This window comes from Enhydra lutris, unplaced genomic scaffold (genome assembly GCF_002288905.1).
Source record: "Enhydra lutris kenyoni isolate GAN:26980312 unplaced genomic scaffold, ASM228890v2 scaffoldscaffold9, whole genome shotgun sequence".
In the NCBI taxonomy this organism is placed as follows: Eukaryota; Metazoa; Chordata; class Mammalia; order Carnivora; family Mustelidae; genus Enhydra; species Enhydra lutris.
This window is the reverse complement of record NW_019154093.1, coordinates 63,133,152-63,150,325: the sequence shown is the minus strand read 5'-3', so window position 1 is coordinate 63,150,325 and position 17,174 is coordinate 63,133,152. Positions and strand designations below refer to the sequence as shown.

The following is a 17,174-nucleotide window of genomic DNA, read 5'->3' as shown; positions in this document are numbered from 1 at the left end:
CCCCCCCCCCCCCCCCCCCCCCCCCCCCCCCCCCCCGGTTAAACCTACCTACCAGCAGACAGCCTAGCCCTTGGAAACTGACTGCCTGCAGTCCCCTATAAAACCCTATAACCCTGTGATCCCAGGCCCCGAACTTTGAATGGGAGCCCTTCTGGGTCTGCCAGCACGCATAAAATAAATCTGAGTTCTCCCACTTCTTCGAGTGTCACTTGGTGTCTCTCCAGTCTGATTTTTATTTTTACTGCAACATTACCACATATGTATCTCTAAATAGTATGCTGTTCAGTTTTGCCTGTTCTTATATTTCATTTAATATAATCATACAGCTTACATTTTTATGCAGCTTGATTTATTCTTATTATTCTTCCAATATTTTGTTTTTCACATCCATCCTAGTTGAATCAGCATTAACTCGTTCATTTTTCTCTGCTCTCTACTGCTCATCTTTCCTTTTGTTTAAAAAATGTAATTATTTTATCCTCATTCTTGAGTTGTGATTATGAAGTTATACAGTTTTCCGTTAACATTCCTTCCCTTTTTTTCATTTTTTAATTATTATTTTTTATTTTTTTATTTGAGCATTCCTTCTTTAGAGAAAATATTTTACTCTCTTCTGACTTCCATTGGCACTGTCAGGAAATTCACTATCAATCTGCTTTTCCTTTGTAGGTAATCTTTTCTTTATCTGGCTACTTAAGTTTTCCGTTTGTTTTTGGTATTTTATTTGCAATTAAAAAAATTTTTTTCCTTGAGTTTGTCCTTTTCCCTTAATTTGAAGATTGGGGTGTCTCATTAATTCTACTAAATCTCTAACAATATCTCTTGAACTATTGCCTCTCTCAAGACTCCCCATTATCCTTGTTGGGAGCCCCAGTTAGATTTCTCCTTCCATTCTCACTCTATTTTCCATGCCTCTCAACCTCCGTATCATGTTTTGCATCCCATTTAATCTTCCCACACATATCAAGTGGACTAATTCCCTTCAGCTAAGTCCAATCTCTTGTTTACCCCAAACTATTAAAGTTCTGTTTTCCCAATTTGTACTATATGTATTTTTTTAATTTCTAGAAATTCCTTTTGCTTCTATTTTAAATTTTCATGTTGTTTTGAGTTTCTTATTCTTTGATTATACATTCAAGTCCCTCTTTTATTTTTCAAACATATTAACATTCATATTCTATATCTTACAATGTCAGCATCTGTATTCTTCTGTGGATCTGATTTTGTAGCTTTTTCTTCCTACTGACTCTTACTTATGATATTTTTTTTCTCATTTGTTTAGCAGAATTCTTCTGTTATGAGTCCACTTTCCATGGAAATTTATTTATGAGAATTTCTTGATACCTGGGGTAAAAATCCCTCCAGAGACAGTTTGAGATTATTTCTCCTAGTTATCTGTGGATACCACAACCAGGAGCCACCTCTAAACCAAATTTTCAACTTGAAGTTTTGCAGCCCACACAAGTTTGAAATCGTAAGGGAGACTTCTTTTCTTTTTCATCCATAATTAAGGCTAAAATGGACATTTACCCCACCATTGCCCTCTGGTTGTTTCCTGGTTCACAAATTAAGAGCTTTGCTTTTTGTTTATCCTACCTTATGGTTAGGCCCTGACTTTTTCTGTTCTCTCAGGTGTGTATAAGCCATTAGAAATCAGGCTCTTGGGCGCCTGTGTGGATCAGTGGGTTAAAGCCTCTGCCTTTGGCTCAGGTCAAGATCCCAGGGTCCTGGGATCAAGCCCCACATCGGGCTCTCTGCTCAGTGGGGAGCCTGCATCCCCCCACCCCACCCCCTGCCACCTCTCTACCTACTTGTGATCCCTGTCTGTCAAATAAATAAATAAAATCTTAAAAAAAAGAGAGAGAGAGAGAGAAAGATTTCGGGCTCTTGGCCACCAGGGACACCAGCAGAAACATTGAGAGCAGATACCACCTTACAGGTTAGTTTCTCCTTATGAATCTCATTTTTGATCTTGAAGTGATTTCCTTATTTTGACACCAGTTCAGTTGTTCCTCTTTTGTTTTTTTTTCATATCCCAGTCCCATATGTTTAAATGTACTATACTGTGAGAGTTTTTTTTGTCAATATCTTGTTAACCATACTGCAGAAATGAAAAACTCATGTCTGATGCTTTTAGATGCTTCCTTCCTTAAATAATAGCCATTTCATTTACAGTGACTTCTAGAGTAAAACTAGAGAATTTATACAAGTTTGATAAAAAGTAAAGTTTTAAAAATATTTATCATTTTCAATGAAAATTCTGCCTTAATACTTGAAGATGATTAATAATTATTAAACCTGACTCATGCTTACACCTTCACAGCTGCTGTTCTAGGCCTTAAAAGATTTCTTCAAAGCATATCACATGATCATCTTATAAGCAGGCCAGCAGAAATTTCTAAGTTAATTACAGTTTGGCAGAGTGTATCCAAAACCTCTTATCTGAACAGTGAACCCAATAATTTAATCAGTCTGTCTGTTGATTAATCACGTTCTAATCCATCTGATATCAGCTCTGAAAAAGCTCTTCATCTGTTCCTTGTAAAACTTATCTCTTTGAATGCACAGCTGCTGTGAGCTATTGGTATTAATAACTTGAATAGGAGACAGAACACAATGGATTCCCCAAGCCTGCAGAAAAAAGTTTGAACTCCTTAAAACAGTCATTCAGGACTCTCTAATCTGACCCAACTCTACAATCTTCCCATCCTCATTTCCTGTTGCTTTCTCAGCTTCAACCCACGTACTGGTTAAGGCCAGGTGCTGAACTCTTCTGTTTGACTGTTCCTGAAGCTGATGAGCTGATGAATGAATAAATATGTATTTATCAAATACCCATGTCAGATGTGTACTGTTTTACTTACCATCCTACAACCTCTCTGTCATATAGTGAAGCATATAGTGAAGCCGCTTTGACAGATGAGAAAGTCAAAGAGTAAAACAAATTACTTTCTGGTGTCCTGTTTACAAAGTTATAAGCTCTTTGAAAAAGGGCTAGAGGAAAGACAAAAGACTACACAAGGTGTGATTGAATATTTTGCTCATATGACATAAATAAAATTTAAAAAGTTCATCTCCATGCTTGAGCAGTGTGAAATACCAAATCTTCTAGACTATGTTTGACACTAAGAGGTGGGGGACGTTTGATCCAAAGTGAGCACTAGAGAGTGTGTGAGTAGAAGTCCTTCTCTGACATACAGGAGATATTCAGTATATTCAGCTTCTATTCATAGTTCCACTCTTTAAGCCTAATCAGGTTATAAATGGTTTTCGCAGTCATTCTAGAACAGAGTGTGTTATTTGTTTTTCCTTTTACTTCTGCTCTCTTACTCTTCACACACAGGGTATCCATCCTGTCAGTTCAGTCCAGTATGAGACTGAGACTGATGAGGGTACAGCAGGCTGTCTGTGTGGACAGTCTTCAGCACACCAACGCACTGGAATCACTAAATTCCCAACAGTAACCTAAAATGTGAGAGGATTTTTTTTTTTTTTGGTGAGAGGATTTTTAAAGAGTTCTTACAATTTTGATCTTGCAAGGTTTCGGGCTACAGGAATAGGAAATGGGTTGTCAGAGTTTCATTTCATTACATGATAATAATTTTGTCCATTTTGCATCCACTTTGCTAGTTAATTATACTTTCTCAGTGTCCATATGATATTTTCTTCTAAGTTTTCTAAGGTGAAAGGTGCAAAAACTAGTCCTGGTGTAGATTCTTTAAGACTCCTTTAAAACTATTTGCTTAGCTCTCAATTACTCTGTCTTTGTTTATATGAACATATATAAGAATCCTAATTAATTCTACCCTTCTAGATATAGTTAATTAGACAAGGGGTGAATATCAAACCAAAATTAAGCACATTAAAGTCTGTGCCCCCTGGGGAAAAATTGGGCCTGAGAGATTGCAAGATTGAAATGTGACTATACCTATACCTTATAACCTGGAACCTGTCTAGCAGAGGAAGCCCTCTATAGAGAGAGGGAATAATGAAGAGCAATGCAAATAGAAGCAGCGAAAAGAGACAGAGAAACATTTTGGAATGCATTTCCTTCCTGTTATGGGAATTATTCCTTTTCCTTAAACTAAATACCACATTCCACTTTTGGAAAGGAAAAAAAAAAAAAAACTTGTTTAAATTGACTTGTTTTTCTTGCCACGAAAATTAGTGCTAATTGGTATCACCTGCATCAAATGTTAAGCGGTCACTAATATTATTCATATCACATAAATGCACCTGAATTCTAGTCTCATCTCTAATGCTCACTAGAGCTGGGCACAAGTGGACAAGTACCTTTAATTTCTCTAAGTCCCAATTTTAGTATTAGCACTGTGATGACAGAATCATGAAGATCAAATAAAATGATGTATGTGAAAGATCTGTACTATAAAAATCTAAATTGTTATTTTTTTTTTTTAAAGATTTTATTTATTTATTTGTCAGAGAGAGAGAGGGAGAGAGAGCGAGCACAGGCGGACAGAATGGCAGGCAGAGGCAGAGGGAGAAGCAGGCTCCCTGACGAGCAAGGAGCCCGATGTGGGACTCGATCCCAGGACGCTGGGACCATGACCTGAGCCGAAGGCAGCTGCTTAACCAACTGAGCCACCCAGGCATCCCAATTGTTATTTTTTATATGATCTCAATACCACTACTTCTCTGATACTTTATCTTGTATTTCTAAATAACACTCTTACTCTTGTTTGCTATGTTTTCCATGTGGGTAGACAGATTTAAAGTTCCTTATGACAAAGGGGTAAATTTTGTCACAATTTCAGGTTTTTGAGTGCTATCTTTATGTAAGACACTAGGATGGAAAATTGATGTATTAAGAACAAATTCTTATCCTACCCATTCCACACCCCCCCAAACAACCAAGTAGAGATTATTCTGACCATTATAACATGTATTTTGGGGAGTAATCAAATATTAATATACTTAGTTCATGAAGAAAATAAAATGTTAGAGAGTTCTTTTGTAATAGTGGAGTTGCACTGGAAACTGGGCCACTGTTGAATTTTATTTTACTTTTTGCTATTCCCAGGGTAGCTGTATGCCAGATTTATAATGATAGAACTATATTATGTAACAGGATATTTGTTGTTAGATTTATTTGCAAAATGATTCTCCTCTACCCTGGAATAATGTATAGATAAATCCCAGTTATACAGAAAGTGGTATATTTTAGAGGACGATTTGTCATGCAATACATTTAATTTTTGAAATTCTAGCTTATAAAACTAATTAATTAAAAGATTTGTTTTGCCAAAAACAACCAGTTAACAGTAGAATTTTGGAAATTAGAAAAAGGAAAACTTACCCCTAAGATTTAAATGACAGGTTTTCAGGTAAACCAATATAATTTTCTCTGTAGCTCTTAACAATATGCACTATGATACCACAAAATTCATTAAACAGATTTCTCATTTTACCAATGTGTTTTTGCAGTTCAGGAGTAAAACTTCTTTAAAATTACATATAATTTTAGAATCATATTTATTCTATTGAGTTTTTAGAATTCATATTTGTATAATTACTAAAAGTAATTATTAATACTTTTAGAATCATCCTTGCTCCACCATCCCCAGTTCTCCTCTAGCATCCACTCTCCTGAATTATTTTTAATTATTCTTACTTTTATTTGGTCACATAAGTACATTTCACTAAACAGTGTGCTGTGTTGTTTTGTTTGTTTTAGGTATCATATTCTATTTATTTTTCCATAGCTTGCTCTTTTCACTCAACAAATTTTAAGTTAATCTGTTGTGGTACAGGAGCTATGGTTCACTCTGAAAATTTTATTTTTTCATTTTCATTGAACTTTTTGAGGACCCAGTTCTTTTCCTAGCCTCTTACCAAGACATCTCTGCAAAGTTTCTTTTTCTGTTCACTGAGGCCATTGTGACTATCTTGATCCAGTGGTAACCATGGAAACACGATAGGGATTTTTTTAGTATAAGAGAGGTCAAGTAACTGAACTTAGACAAGCAAATATAATCAGCCTGTTTACCATTTAAATCTCTTTACTAATGCTGAAAAATCACTAGCATCACTTCAAATGTTAAGAGGTCACTGACGCTCGATTTTATAATGGTATTTACAATATCACATAAAGCAGAGATATCACCTAACATTTCCCTATCTATAAACATCAATTTTAAAAAATATACTGTTAACTCACTGAAGATTAGAACTATGGTAATTCATCTTCTTTGTTATAGAGAATGAACTCACTTGTTCTAAATATTCTGAATATGTTTATTTTGTTATATTAACTCCCTTAAGCAATGCTAATATAATTTAGCTATTAAATATTAAAGCAAAATATTATCTTATACAATCATGCTCAAATTCTAGTATTCCCAGGTCAAAAGCTTTAGTAAGTTATTGCCCAATTATTGAAGCTCTAACTCTATAATCATATAACCCAGGATAATTGGTTGTATCCATTTTCATTCATCTTCCACTTAATTTAACAATTCTAAGAAGTCTTAAGTCAGTGGAGAAGGTTTTTTTTGACAAAGTAGAAAATATGAATGAATTTAGGAAAGAAAACCTAGAATAAAATTTCTATTACTGATTCATCACTGGGTGACAGCCTTGGAATCTGCGCACTTTTGTCGAATTTGGAATATGTTGAATTTTTAAATTGCTAGGATGGCAACAATTGACTCACTGATAGTTGACAAGCTCTACACAGTAGGCATATGTAGTTTGGGCAGTTGTTCAGAATCTTTTTTCTTTGCTTGAGTTAAGGAAAGAGAAAACTGACCTGTTCAGAGAAACACTGCCTGTCATAAATTAACATAAAGGAATAAGCAACCCCTATTATAAAGTAGATGAAATTTCCCCTTGGTTTGCCTTGCACTTCCTGTTTAATCTTTGTTAGAGAGATCATTGAAAATTCTCCTTTGATGTATTTAGAGTTTAATACCAGATTATGGAAGAGAAAAATAAAACAACCCTAACAATAAAATTACACCTAAGTCACAGTAAACAAAGGGAAAATCTCTAATGGCAAAATTTTAGGTTTTAAGTTACCACTAAAGTGGGGCATTTTAAGAAAGAAGCATTTGCTTGACTGTACTCCAATTAAATCTTGTCAATTTATTGACCCTTTGGCTGTTGTGAGTTGTTGACCTAATTGTCATGAGGAGGGTTACTGTGAAAAAGCATATGGCTTAGAATTACTGGACCATTGAGATTTTCCTTACTCAGTATGGGTGCAGTTCTTCCACTCTGTCTTCTTTATTTTATGATATTAAAAAAATCCTAAGCATACTGTGGGAAGATGTGAGCCCAGCCTAGTAGGGTGTGGACACAAGAAGCAAATATAGTTGGTTAAGATCCTAATAGGCTCATTGGCTAATAAATCCCATAGGTAGTCATGGACCAAGTTAGGAATTCACATCCACCTGATCTAGAAAAGCTCTAGAGCAGATTATGTTTGAATGAGGTAGTGGTATTTAGATCCTAGAGATTGGATAACCCAGAAAGTTAGGGTCAACAATCAGGGAGATCTTAGAAGTTACAGGGTGATGAAGTTCAAGCATGCTTCCTGTCATTGAGGCTCTGCGGTAGGCTGAGATGGCTGAGATGGGGACAGGTGGAGTAATGGACAATCTGTGTCAAGCACACTACTTCCAGGATCTAGCTGTATTCGGTAGTAGGGAGCTATTCAGAGAAGAGGTCCCTGAGCTATCAGGGGAAACAAAGAAAGTCCCCAGTTCTAGAGTAACAGACTAGTAGGAAAGGATCTAAGCAAAGAACCAGTACCTGAAATTTGAATACAAGCCTAATCCCACATGTCTGTTCAGCAACAGAATAAAGACAGCAATAAATCCTGTATAGTTCCCATCCCTCAGGACAAGACCCATTCTAGTGCCTAGAATTTTGCTCTAGGCTTCTTTAAAAAACATTGTTTGAGCACCTACTAAAGGCCAGGCTAGAAGCTGGGCATGTAATAGCAAAGATAGTGTCTCCTCTTCCATACCTTACATTCTCATGGAAGGTTCATACCAGAATATAGACAGTAACAATGCAGGATGTTAAGAATGCCAATTGGGGACGGTATATATTCCTATGATGGCATAAGTCAGAGCAGCTTAGTAAGACTTGATGATGTTGGAGAGATTAAAAGGTTTCTCAAGGGACTGAAGTTGAAGCCAAGACCTGAAGAATGGGCAACAACAGGGATACTGCCAACATTAATCCATTTCATCCAATAAACTGGAGGTGTCACTACATTATATAATGGTCATTTAAAATAGGTGCCCCTTCCTTTGTGGAGCTACTCAGTGCCAAGACTCACGAGTCGATGAACTGAAAGAGGACTCTGTTCATTTCCTTGGCCAAGTTTTCCTATGCAGAGCACAACCTGTGGCCTAGAATTGATTTATCTAGGTGGAAGGCTTTTAGGGTAGGGGGTAAAACAGAGGGAATGAGAACCTCAAGGCTTAAAAGGTATAGCTCTTGAAAATTGGAATATAGAGGAAAACCAGCTTTACTTGTTGCCAGAATTGTCTCCTCTGCCCATGACTGCACGAGAGTACCGACCTGGGGGAACTGCACAGAAGCCACCTGCTGGGTTGCAGGGCACATATTGAAGCATTTGCCAAGACAGAAATTTGACCCACTAGGCTTGAGCTTCCTGCAGCGACTCTACTTGTCATTTTACCCATTATAAGATTGTGGAACACTGTTTCACAATAGCAAGTCAAAGTAAGGCTGGTGGTATTGCCCACAATTACAATAGAAGTGGAATGGCTTAATTAGTAAAACATTAACTGGCAGGATTCCTATAAGTAAAAATGTACATATTTAAGGAGGCTTATTGTAACATTTATACCATTTATTTTATAATATACTAATTCGAATGTAAAAGTGAATGTAAATTACCAGAAATTAACATGCAATGTGAAGAAAAGTCCTTTCATCCTCTGCAACTGTAGCATTTGGCAGATTCAGGAATAAATAATCTTTTGTGGCAAGGGTATGCCTTATCAAACATATGCAGATCAGCACTAATTAATGCTAATTAAGGTTTCCTGTCTATCTAGTTGGAAAAACGTCCAAATGTTATGAAATCCAGTTAGTATGCCTATTACGCTAATTGTTTTATATGGGGTGGTTCTTAATTAAAATATGTAAATTGACCTTAATTGCTATATACTAATGGGGGTTCATGTTATCTCACTAAAAGTGACAAGATGGTGAGGAGGGGTACTTAAATGACTAATTCTGATAAATCCTTAACTAAATGACCTTTACTCAAAATTAATTTTAATTGGAAGTTCGCTAAAGAAACATTTTTCTTCTTTGTTTCTTTCTAGTTTTTAGTAATGTAAGAATGTTACTCTTCTTTGTTAATACAGCTTTAGAAGCAGTTGTGCATTGTTAATTACACTTAACAAGCAAGTTAATTTGACTGTTTACTGTTTATAGTTATCAGGAAGTTATTGATATCCTCATTTCAGTCTGGGGAGAAGTGAATTCTCATTGAATGTGTATTTATAGTTAGAATCCTATAGGTAAGTTGGCCAACCCAGTTAGTTTGTTAGAGTATGTGTTGAAGTTTGATGAGCCGGTAGTATTAATATGTACTCCTTGGCTGATTTACATTGCAATTGCTTTTTAAAAAAATGTTTTTTTTCTTTACAAAACATTAGCTTTTATTGGAGTTAAAAATCTCATTGAAGGTATTTGCATTAAATAGACTGAAATGATATTCTTACATTTTACTTACCAGGTTTTTATTTATTATTTAATTGCAAACAAATTAAAATATGTATGCCCCAAACCAGTGTCAATTAATTTACATATTTTACTTATTTTTTTTACTATGCTAACCTTGCAAGTACAGGAAGTAATTTAAATAAAACTAACAAATATTTTACGCTTTCATCTGGAAATAGTTTATGTTCACATGTAATTTAAAATATATTTTTTAAGTCCTTCTGTAAACATGTGAGAAAGGACTTAGTAAAATATTGTCATATGGAAAAGAGCAAAGAATAAAGATTGTAGTTTTTCTTTGTCAAAAGGAGACCCAATATCTTTACTCTTTTATCAGGACATCGTGACAAATGTTTCACCTAGAATTATTCGGGGGACTACCTCTGGCCCTATGTATGGCCCTGGACAAAGCTCCTTCCTGAATATTGAGCTCATCAGTGAAAAAACGGCTGCATATTGGTGTCAAAGTGTCACTGAACTAAAAGCTGACTTTCCAGACAATGTAAGTGTGATTTAATGTCTAAAACAAAAGAATTGGCATAAGTTGGTGAATGTTTATTTAAACATCCAATTCATAGGTTTATAAATATTAATGTGTATAATATATTTTATTAAAGAATCTGCCAGTTGCTTTGCTGATGCATAGAAAGATAAAAAAGAAAGAAAATCTCAAGAACTCATAAAAATTTGCACAATGTGAGGCTTTGTTATAAATGGGTGCCATGCAGATGGAAGAAGTATCTACATAAGCAGGAGGAAGAGAAATGAAATACTCATTTTATTGAGTTGATTTTCACTGGATGTGGCTAGTATTTATGAAGGTGATGACCTTAGGAAGAAATTATAGGCTATAAATCATTTTAAATATAAATCTGAGGCAGAAGCAGAATATCTTCGTATATAGTGTATTTATGTTTTTTCAGTGGGAAATAATTCACCAAAAAATTTTAATACTTTTATACTAAATGAGTCACTATTTTTTATAAAACCCTTTCTTTAAAAGTACTGTATATAAAGATTACATGTATTTCATTTCTTTATGGATTTTTGTATGTTGCCAGTAGTTTTTTTTTTTTTTTTTTTTTTTTTATTTGACAGAGAGAAATCACAACTAGGCAGAGAGGCAGGCTCCCTGTGGAGCAGAGAGCCCGATGCGGGGCTCGATCCCAGGACCCTGAGATCATGATCTGAGCTGAACGCAGAGGCTTAACCCACTGAGCCACCCAGGTGCCCCTTGCCAGTAGTTTTTTAACCTACAGATGGTATTTTCTCTTCAATAGATGGTTACAGTTGTTCTTGATGTCATTCATTCATTTTTTTCTCCCCTCCCCTCACTTCAGTGCACATATGCACACACGTGCGTGTGCACACACACACACACACACACACACACACACACATTCCCTCTCTCCATCTTATTTTCTGTCTGAGAGCTGGTGATGAATGGAGGTTGAGGTTTGAGCCATGTGTGTCTTTATTTGTAGAAAAGATTCAAAGACACATTGGAATGGTTTAAGTATTCTAATGATAAATGTTTTAAAATCTAATGAAAATCTAATGAAAATTGTTTTCCCACAAACTGGTAAATTAGAAAACCTTACAAAGGGACTTTTGCTATCATACTGTTGTCTAACCCATTAAGTTTTGTTTTTCTTTTTTCTGTTTTGGAAAGTCCTAATTGTTTCAAGGTTTTCCTATATTGAAACAAAATTTAGACACTTAGAATATAATTAATCTTCCTCAAGTCAATCCTTCGGATATGAAGGGAACTACGAAGACCCATATAAAACCTATAGCTTCCGTTCATTAGGAATTTTTCACTTTCTGAAAATGATGTTGCAAATCATCTCTGTGTTCACATTATACAACCAACTCTAATAACAGTTAGGTTGAGCTGTTTGTTTTTTAAAGGACCCAAATTTCATGGGAAGTTTTTCTCAGAATGACTAGGACACAAAGTGGGTCAACCATAAGAAGAATCATACACACACAGACACACACACACACGTATATATATATTTATTAAATATACACATAATTATTATTGTGTATTGTATTATATATACATGCATTACATATACACACATATGTATACATATTTTATTTTATTAGATATATATATATATACATATATATATACTTTTTTAAAGATTTTATTTATTTATTTGTCAGAGAGAGAGAGAGTGCACAAGTATGGGGAGCGGCAAGGAGAGCATTGGGAAGGAGAAGCAGGCTCCCAGCTGAGCAAGGAGCCCAATGTGGGGATTGATCCCAGGGCCCTGGAATCATGACCTGAGCTGAAGGCAAATGCTTAACCAACTGAGCCACCCAGGCATTCCTATAAATAAATTTTTAAACATGGTCTACAGGTTTGAGTATTATACCAGGTACTGAACATGCAGTGACATAATACTAATCACAATAAGCTTGAGTTCTTCTAAGATTAAATTGTACTTGGTACTGTTATAACTGCCTTATATATTTTAACACTCATCCTTTAAACAATCTTATAAGTACTATTACTTTCCCTATTTCACAGAGAGGAAACTGAGAGGAAACACAGAAGTAGCATGCCCAGAGTTACACGGCTAATACAATCCACAGTTACAGTTTCTGTGGTTTTAGTTACCGGCAGTCAAGCCATGGTCCAAAAGCAGGTGATCTCCTTCTGATGTATTGTTTGGAAAGTCAGTAGCTGCTTAAAGCTCTGTCACAGTGCTTATGTCATTCACCTCACTTCATCTCCTCACATAGACACTATCCTCTCACATCATCACGAGAAGAGTGAAGACCGTATAATATGGTATTTTGAGAGAGAGAGAGAGAGAGAGAAAGATCACATTCACACAACTTTTACTAGAATATGCCATTATAATTGTTCTATTTTATCATTAGTTATTATTGTTAATCTCTTATTGTGCCTAATTTATAAATTAAATCTTTATCGTAGGTATGTACGTATAGGAAAAAGCACAGTATTTAGAGGGTTTAGTGCTACCCAAAGTAGCCACTGGAGGTCTTGGAACATATCCTCCATGGATCAGGTTGGGATTATTATATACAGTGAAACCAGAATTTGAACTTGAAACTTGCTTTTAGCATCTGTGCTCCTTTCTAATGATAGTATTCTCTAATGTACCTACTATAGTGTCATTTCAGGCCTTTAAAATTTCAATATGACTTTTTAATGCAGCATAAGAATAGTATGAAATATAATTTCCCCAAATATTGCTTCTATAGTATTTAGATACACCAGTGTATCTGAAAAGAAAAAATTATTTTTCCTGGAAGAGAACTCCCACCAATGGCTTAAGTTCTATCTACCCTCTTCTGGGCAGGAGTGAGATGTTAAATAATGGCCTCCAAGAAATGGCCATAAGTAGACAAGAAAGCTGAGATGAAACCTTCGCTTTGTGATTCCACGGCCAGGAAGAAGAGGCACATTTAAATGTTCTTTTCAATTTCCCTGGAAACAATTTTCTTCTCCTATAATGCTTTTTCTTCAAAGGAAACAATGCTTGCATTTCTTGTTTCTAATTCTTTCACCATTTAGATTATATTCATTATTCTTTTTCTATATTCTTAGAACTAATTTCTAACATTTTTATTCCCCATATCAAAGATAACATTTTAAATACAATTAAAATGGCATTCCCACTTGAACCCATGGAAATAATGTGTTGCACCTAGATATTGCCATGCTGAGAGTAGAATATCCCCCACTGTTTTGGAATTACTCTGATGCCAAACCCAATGAGCTGAATGAAAGAAGGTGACCCTTCATTTTCCAAGTTTAATTATCACTCTCACTGGAGTTTTCCCACATCATTCTCAAGTGCGTGGCTGCCACCTTTAATGACAGGGATCAGATAATTCAACCCACTGTGGCAGCTTCTAAGCAAGGGCTAACTTTTGAAAAAGAAATTATTCTGGGGGTTGTGGAGAAGGGATGTAGGTCAGCTGATATCAGCAGCTAGTATCACTCTTTCCAGAGAGAACAGGAACCAGTTGACCATGAACTTGAGGAGACAGCTGGAAGAACATCTTGAATATAAAGAGATCCTGAAATATATTGTAAGGGCTTGTTTCTTAACTATCACAGAGTTACACCAAAGCCTACACTTATACTAGACTTCTGCCCAGCTTTCAAGGTTTCCTTTTATTTATCTGTGAATTAAATTTGGCACACTGATCATTGTAGTGACAATTATTACTAAGAGTTTTTTGTTGTTGTTGTTCCTAAGCTGAGATTTTGCAATGCTTATTATGAAATGTACTGTATAATTAGGGCTTACAGAAATCAATTTTAAGTGAATCCTTTCATTCTCACTGCAAAAGCCTTAGAAACCATATATTTTAGACTTTGAAAAAGAAATTTTTACCAAAAAAAATACATGCTGCATTTTGTCTGAATGCACTGAATTAGCAAACAAAGACTGACATTTTCTATCATTTGTGGCAGCTAAAGTAAGAGTTAGGCAAAAGATAGGGATTCAGCAGTGAATTAGCTGGTGAAGATAGAAAAGGGAGTGATGGCTTTGTTAGAGAAATTAATAAAGGAAGAACAATTGATATGTAAATATACTTCTATTACAATACACCTCATTCTGCTGAAACCCTTTCTCAGTTCATTACTGGGAAATCAGCATTACGCACATTAAGTTCAAAATTATTCCAAACAAGTTGTTCTTCATCAGCATTCCTGAAAGGCTTTCCTGACCAATAGCCTCTAAATACAGAGTTCTTAACTCTCCATGTGTGCGTGTGTGCCATGGACTCCTTATACACCTTTGTGAAACCTAAAGGCCTTTCTTCAGAATGTTTTTGAATGTGTAAAACCCAATTTGGTAGTTTGCAAAGGATTCCCATTGTAGTAAAATAGAATGCTCAACTCATTTTAAAGAATACCTTATAGTGACGCATGTTCCTGCTTAATAAGTCACTAGAAATACAGCCTGGTGGCAGATCTAATAATTATTAGATTACTAATAGTTATTAGAGTACTGTAATTTTGACATATAATGGTGACTGTCAGTGACATGGTGAGATATCTGTGACAACTGTGTGATTTTCCATGGCTTCTGTCAGTGAAAAGTTACAGGTATTGATAGTGCTACTGTGGTTTGTTGTATACAGGAGGAAATGCTAAATTTCAGCAGAGGTTAGTGAAAATAAAGGTCTAAGTTTTTCCCACCCAAATTAATGAATTTCCTGCATTCTATCAAGAATTCTATGTACCTCAGATAAAGAACCTTTATTCAGTGGTTCTCAGTTCTGGGTGCGTATCAGAATCACTCGGGAAGCTTCAGAAAAGGTATTTATGGTTAGACCCTGTTCTAGTTCAGTCATTTCAGAAATTCTGGCATGGATACAATGAGTATAACTCTGTGTATATGTGTGTGCATGCTTGGCATGCGTGTGTAGGTGGTGTGTGTGTGTGTATTTTTTACAAAGTTCGTCAATTAATTTTACTGTGTATAAAACTAGCATCATTCATAAACCTTGACATATATCATTAAATATTTATTAAAGTCCTGTATCAGACCTTGAGAGCCGTTTATAGGTGCTAGGAACCGTAGGCTTCATATATCTGTGAAGCAGAGTTATTCCTCAGTTTCTGGATGAGGAAACTGACTTTTCAAAACATCGCATTGCACAGGGAACTGTGTCACACAGCTAGTAAGCGAAGTCACTGGAACTGAAAATCTTCCCTTTACACCTTGAAGAGGTATTTAACTTGGCTCTAAAGAACCTGCAGAATTAGGAGTGACGTTATTTCAGTCCTCCCTTTCCCACCCACTCAGATGGGTCAATTATATTGAGCTCTCTTAACCACAGACTCTCAAAGAGAAAATAAAATCTTTTTATTGGACAAAGAAAAAAGTCTGTCATCAGCCAACCATTATTTTGTCATTAGTCACAGCACGGGACATTTTATAGCTCAGTATTTACTGCTTTGCAGGGATGTAGCTGACTTTAGAAAACAAGGTCAGTGACTCAATGTGGACCTTGGTTTGAACTGTTACCTGGTCCCATCTTAAGTTCTGTATTTGAAAATAGGGAGTCAAGAGATTCAGTTGGATCTATGGATCCCCTAAGCAAGGAAGATGCTCACTGCTTATTCAGTGGATATTCATCACCCCGTAACTCCTGCAGTCTTCCTATGGCACCATGAAGCCTGACTCAGCAGGAGCAGGCTTTCTTTTCTTTGGATTATTCATAATTAAGTCTCACTCATTAGAAATAAGGGGATTTTGGGGCGCCTGGGTGGCTCAGTCATTAAGCGGCTGCCTTCAGCTCAGGTCATGATACCAGCGCCCTGGGATCAAGCCCCGCATCAGACCCCCTGCTCCATGGGGAGCCTGCTTCTCCCTCTCCTAATCCCCCTGCTTATGTTCCCTCTCTCACTGTGTGTCTCTCTCTCTCAATAAAATGAATAAAATCTTAAAAAAAAAAAAAAAGAAAGAAAGAAGCGGATTTTGTTACCCCCCTCTCAATCTATTTAGAAAGATAAAATTTAGTAACAGATAACACTATAATACATATGTTGTCAGGCCAACAATGACCTGTACAGGGTTGTTATTTTTGCTTTCTTTTTTTATTAAACCATTGTTTTCTTATCACAGACCTTATAAACCATAAAAATGATCGTGGCCCTTTCCCCCTCATATCCTGAAGAGGATATTCATCAACAGAAATGTAAGCATCCCTGCACTGGAGCGATTCCTCCTTTGCTCCCTCTGGAATTTTTTAAGCTTCTCAAGTCTCTATTTCTGTCAATTTCTACACATTCCCATGTTGATTTATTTTAAATAAATTAGGAAACTGCTAGAGCAGTTATTGAAGGGAAGGTTAGTATATCCCCAGGAAACTCCTTCCTTCTTTCCACCATGAATTCTAGAGGACATAGATACTTCCCAACTTCCCTTCTTTGCTAAAATCCAGAACAGTTATCTGATGACATTATTTTAATGATTTTTTTTAAAAAAAGATATATCTGGTCTACAGAAAAATAAAATAAAAATGAATCATAATAGTAATGGAAATTTAAAAAGGGTGGATGGAGGTAAACTAATCCATATCGAATTACCCTAACAAATACCTATTTTCATTTTCCTAGATGTGATAGAGTCAAAAGCTAAAAGCATAAGTTTTAAGTCAGAATGGATTTGAATTTCAGCTTGTCTTCTGACTTGCTATTTATTGGCACTCTCAACCTCAACTTCCTCATTTGTGCAATGACAACAACTATTCTCAGAGGTTATATAAATTAAATGAGATATTATATATAATATGTTTGGCACATTGCAGTTATTCACCACTATATATTACATTGCATAGGATACCTTTATGCATTTAGCTTTTATTCCTACTTAATATAATAATTGGTTTCCATAAAATATTCTGAAAGACAGATTTGGTAGGTCAAAGGTAATAGCATA

The 17,174-nt window shown here is 35.7% G+C and overlaps 1 protein-coding gene across 1 annotated transcript in view; it reads left to right on the top strand.

Annotated features, from left to right (window-relative positions):
• LOC111142998 (dihydropyrimidine dehydrogenase) overlaps positions 1 to 17,174 on the top strand; it is an 828,681-nt gene that overhangs the window by 467,220 nt on the left and 344,287 nt on the right. The window contains exon 14 of the mRNA XM_022496386.1: positions 10,070 to 10,234. Within this exon, the coding sequence (XP_022352094.1) occupies positions 10,070 to 10,234 (165 nt within the window). The remainder of the gene's footprint in view (positions 1 to 10,069; positions 10,235 to 17,174) is intronic.